Source organism: Myotis nattereri (genome assembly GCF_964212035.1).
Source record: "Myotis nattereri genome assembly, chromosome: X".
In the NCBI taxonomy this organism is placed as follows: Eukaryota; Metazoa; Chordata; class Mammalia; order Chiroptera; family Vespertilionidae; genus Myotis; species Myotis nattereri.
Window position 1 is genome coordinate 40,184,033 of NC_138078.1, and position 5,386 is coordinate 40,189,418.

The 5,386-nt window shown below is 51.1% G+C and overlaps 1 protein-coding gene across 1 annotated transcript; it reads left to right on the plus strand.

Moving 5' to 3' along the window:
* Window positions 1-3,710: 3,710 nt before the first annotated feature.
* On the plus strand, window positions 3,711-4,931 carry LOC308511665 (uncharacterized protein; the record flags this gene model as incomplete). Its single annotated transcript, XM_081081632.1, has 1 exon — window positions 3,711-4,931. The coding sequence occupies one exon, from the start codon at window positions 3,711-3,713 to the stop codon at window positions 4,929-4,931; it is 1,221 nt and encodes a 406-aa protein (XP_080937758.1).
* Window positions 4,932-5,386: the final 455 nt, after the last annotated feature.

The following is a 5,386-nucleotide window of genomic DNA, read 5'->3' on the forward strand; positions in this document are numbered from 1 at the left end:
CAGCCCCATTTTGTGGCTGAAGCAGCAGATATTTTAGTTTTAAATGATAAGCCCATGGATCAGACAGCATACCTTAGACCTGAATTAACCTCCAGCTCTTAAATAATAAAACTAAAACAATATCCTTCACAGGATGGATGAAGTGCAAAATAAAGAAAAAGAGATAAACAGAACCTGATGATTTCAATAAAAATAATACAATGGGCTCAGTAAATTAAACCGTAAGCTCAAACAAGCAATTCATATCATATTAATTTTTCACAATGCCTTTCTTCTTGCATAAAATACACCCAAACCAAGAAGGCTCAACTGATCTCCATGATGGCTCCAAAGCACTTTCCTGTCTATCATGAAAACAACAGGATACTCAAGAGGACATAGTCAGTCCAACTCAGTGAATTCATGTTGTGCCTGGCAATGTGCCTGGCAATGTGCTAGCAACTGTAAGGAATTCAAGGATGAAAAAGAGGCATAGGTTTAATGCACAAGGGCACATATGCGGTGGCCATTTATACGGCCAGCCCTGTCCCAGGCACCATGTTACCTGGAAAGGAAACTGAGAGGGGGGAAAAATCAATCATTAGTGCCCTTAGAATTCAGTTGGGAATAATAATGAGACAGAAAACCTTACATATAGGAAAGCAGAGTAGCCATTAATCATAGGCCATAAGTGCAACTAGAAAGTGCAGAAGAAAGACAAGGAGGTGCACTGGTGCATTGGGAGTGGGGGTGGCAGGGGATTGCAAAACTGGGACTAGAAGGGCGAGTAAGAATTACACAGATGGAGGAGAGAAGAAAAAGTATTCCTAAGAGAATGAGGAAAAAGGGAACACAGGCACAGAGATGGGAATGGGCATGGCAAATGTGGGAAGCAGCAAGGAGCGTTATCGGGACATGTGAAAATAGCTGTTGCCCTGGCCAGTGTAGCTCAGCAGGTTGGCTGTCATCCCATGCACCAAAGCTCCCCAGTTTGGTCCCAGATCAGGGCACATGCTTGGGTTGTGGGCTCGAGATCCCCAGTAGGTGCCATGCAGAAGGCAGCTGGTGGAAGTTTCTTTCTCACAGCGATGTCTCAATGTCTTCTCTCTCTCTCTCTCTCTCTCTCTCTCTCTCTCTCTCTCTCTCTCTCTCTCTCTCCTCTTCTTCTCCCTCTCTCTCTTTCTCTCTCTCTTCCTTTTCTCACTGTCTCTCTCTCTCTCATCAATAAAAAAACATTATATAAATATATACAAGTTTGTATATGAAAGAACTATTAACGGCATCATAGAAGTGTCCTCATGGGGCCATGGAGGGAACAGTGGACTAGGATCAGAGGGCCTTCAGGTCCAGAGGTATCATTCTAGCTCTGCACTTATTACGTGGGAGTCCTTGGTTAGGTCACTTAGCTGCTCCCTGCCCTGCTGCCCTGGCTTACTCTGTCATGTGAGGATACTGCCATTAGCCTGCTGCTCTAACTCTAGCTGTGAAAACAATTAGAGATGATGCCTAAAGAAGTGTTGTTTTTGTTTGTTTGTTTGTTTGTTTGTTTTAAAGAGTGAAATAAAAATCAAGACCCTTTCTTCCATTTTCTGTTACATCAGCATGGTGAAGAAATGGTTCCTGGGTGCATAGTAAGTAGGGTTTGCTCTCTGTTGGGCTGTAGGCAGAGTATTGTGTGTGTGTGTGTGTGTGTGTGTGTGTGTGTGTGTGTGTGCAAGGAGGAGAGGGAGGGGGTACTGGTTAATTGATATGAAGGCAATTTTTGCTCTGGGAGAGTGACGGGCCCGGGAGTCTGGACACAGAGGAGATAGGTCGGCCATGCAAGAGGCATTTCTTTGGCTCCCTGCTGGGTTGTATGAGACCATTACCTCTCTGAAATAGGTCACTGGTCGCTGACATCTGATGAAATAGGTGACAGAACTGTACATGAAGACCAGTGAGATGTGGTGGAAAGAGACCTGAACCTGGAGTGAAACTTATCTGAGATAAGTTTAAGGGTCCACCCAATACTAAGTATTTGAACGTAAGCAAGCAACTTCCTGTTTCTGGGCCCCCGTCCCTCGTCCCTCATCTGTCAAATGGAAGCAAAAACATTACCAGTCCCACTTCCTTATAGAGTGGGTTGTGATAACGATCAAATGCACAACATGTGAGAGGTTTCTCTAAACTCGCAAATGGCAGGACAACATGGCTTATTTTTCTTGTCAATAAAAGAAAACTGAGTTTTATGATCAGTTGCAATCTACTATTTCAGCGTGCTCTGTCCTCACCTGGGAAAGGCTATATTTCAGAAAGCTGGCTGTACCTTAGCACAGTATCCTCTGCTGACATGGGTTCGGAATAATGTCACTCCCACGTAGGCTTTGGGAAGCCTGCTTGCAGGCACTCTGGCTGCAGAGTTGGAAGGAGGCCCTTGGGCAGTGGATAGCCATCCTTCCCTGGGTCTTCCCTGCCACAGGGAGATGAAGTGCAGCAGAGCACTCAGGCAGGGACAGGGCTCCATCACAGTCAGCATCACGAAGTTCCCATATAGAAGATACTGAAGTTAGGCTGAAGTATGAGGGTTTCTACATGATTAAATCAGAAGCCCAATTCAGGATGAAGATGAGCCAGCTATTTGGAAAATAAAAAAGTTTGTATCTGCCCTAACTGGTTTGTCTCAGGGGATAGAGTGTCGGCCTTCAGACTGAAAGGGCCCAGGTTTGATTCCGGTCAAGGGCATGTACCTTGGTTGCGGGCACATCCCCAGTGGGAGGTGTGAAGGAGGCAGCTGATCAATGTTTCTCTCTCATCGATGTTTCTAACTCTCTATCCCTCTCCCTTCCTCTCTGTAAAAAATCAATAAAATATATTTTAAAAAAATAAAAGTTTGAATCTGCATTTAAACACAAGGAAGAATTGCCTGACCTCTGTTTTACTCTGTGTGACACTTTGCTTTGTGTAGGGAAGAACACAGAGTTCCATCAGGGTTTTCAGAATATTCTAGCTACAAAGGTGTTCCTACTCGGAGTCCCTGCTTAAGAAAACTAGCAGCAGTTTAATGTCTTGTCAGTAGCAGAGTTGTAGCCCTGGCAGGTTTCCTCTGCCCTTCTGCAGGAAAACAAACAGCAGCAGCGGCAACAAAATGAAACAGTGGGCTTCTTTGATTGGGCGCTCATTTCATGTGTTGCCATTTACACAAAATGCGGTTCTCTGGAATTATACAAAATGCCACACTGACATAGCGGGCACAGAAGGGGTTGGAAGAGGACCTGGGTTTTGCCAGAGAGTAAGTACGTAGGGAGTGCCCTTAGAAGGCTGTGGAGCTCCCCAGCCAAGGGAGAGGGATGTAAGGTGGGTCCTCTCTCCACGTCCACTCAAGCAAGCAAGAGGGTCTTCAGGAAGACCACTCTCTAGGGCTCTGTGTGCTCCTTCTGTACTAGGGACCAACCAAGAGGCGCTGTGAACTGGGCGCCAGGAGCACATGGCAGAGCTCATATGCCCCGCCCCCTGGGCCCCATGAGACGTCACCCCTGCAGCCAGGTTCATCCGGGTCCTGTTTCCTAGGAGACGGAGACGCCACAGACCTCTCCCAAGAGCCTCACCGCCAAGCCGCAGGAGAGTCCTCAGTGCTGACCCAGACCCTCCCAGAGCAAGGCTCCCACCTCCATTACCACCCCGCCCCCCACCCCCTGCCCAGCTACTTAGGAGCAGATTTCCCTGGGACTCTAGGAGCGAGAAAGGAAGGCCTCATGAGTGAGGCAGGAGAGGCCACCCTCACGGAGGTGGCCGCCTCCGACTCCCCCCAAGCCGGCTCCTCCCAAGCCGGCTCCCTCCAAGCCAGGAAGAAAGATCTGTCGTCCTTGGGAGGCGGAGATTCTGTCCAGGCCCTAGTCACCAGCCACCTCTGCGAAAACTCCGTCCCCGAGGCCACCGTGGCAGCCGGCACCAGGGAAAAGGCGCCCAAGCAAGTGATCGCCAAGAGGGTGAGTGGATCGGTCAAGTGGTTCAATGTAAAGCACGGGTACGGTTTCATCAGCTGGCACGACACCCAGGAAGACGTGTTCGTTCACCAGACGGCCATCACCCGGAACAACCCCTACAAGTGCCAACGCAGCGTGGGGGAAGGCGAGACCGTGGAGTTCGACGTGGTGCAGGGCAAGCAGGGCCTCGAGGCTGCGAACGTGACCGGGCCAGGCGGCGCCCCAGTGGAGGGCAGCTGCTTTGCGGCGAACCGACGACCCCGCTTCCGCCGCCGTGGCTTCCACACCCGCCATCGCGTGCCACAGCACCGCAGCGCCAGGGGCCCTGAGGGGGACTTCTGTGGCTACGACTATGACTACCACTGCAACTACGACTACTACTACTTCTACGACTACTACGGCTGCTACCACTACTATGGCTACTACGACTACTATGACTACGACTACCAGGGCAGCGGAGAAGACTTCGCCTTCGCCCAGGGCCAGAGGCGCCGCCTGCAGCTGCACCGCCGCCCCCAAGACCAAAGGCTGAGGCGCTTTCCGCCCTTCGGCAGGGCCCTGGTTGTGACCCGCCGCCCTTCCGCCTTCGCTCCCGCCAGCCGCCCGCAGCGGGACGCCCAGCTGCCTGGGTCTGCACCAGCCGCCACGCCCGAGGGCTCACCACCACGCCGCCGTGGGCCTGGCCCCAGCTACCGCTTGAGTCGCCCTAGGGGCCGAGGCATGGCCCCTGGGCCAAAGTCCTCTGAGCAGCTGGAGGCAGAAAACAAGGAGAGCGGGAGCGATGCTGGCTCTGCAGCCTGCGGCCCCAACAACCCCCTCCACCGCCAGCAGCAGCTGCCTGGTGCCCAGGACCACAGCCCTGAAGGCGGAGAGGACCACACCACCAGGAAGGACCCTGCTGGAAAACCCGCTTGCATTGACAATCAGAGCAGCACCTCAGAGGAGGATGCCGAAGTTGCAGATGCCACCTCTGCTGCACAGGCCCAGTGACACTCCTTCCCCCTCCCAGGGACTCCCTGGCCTGGGCTGCAGGTGATGTCCTCTTGAGGTGCCCTTTGGCGCGACACAGTCAAACATCCATATTGACTGTTAGATTTATGCCCTGACAGAAGGACACAGCCCTTCCCCAAGGTCTCAAGATAAACGACAAGATCTGTATATTTCTGAACTCCCTCTTATCATCTGCCTTGGCAGTTTCTCTGCACACACGCACACACCCCCACCACACACACACACACACACACACACACCACACACACACACACACACGCACACACACACTCACCCCTCTGTATCCATTCTTTTAAAATATCTGACCAGGATCACAACTATGATTCTACATCCCCTGGTGAATTACATGGAGCACCTAAAAATATTCTTTCTAATGCAAAAACAAAGATGATCTGATATTGAAGATTATCTGACATTGTGTCATATTACTTACC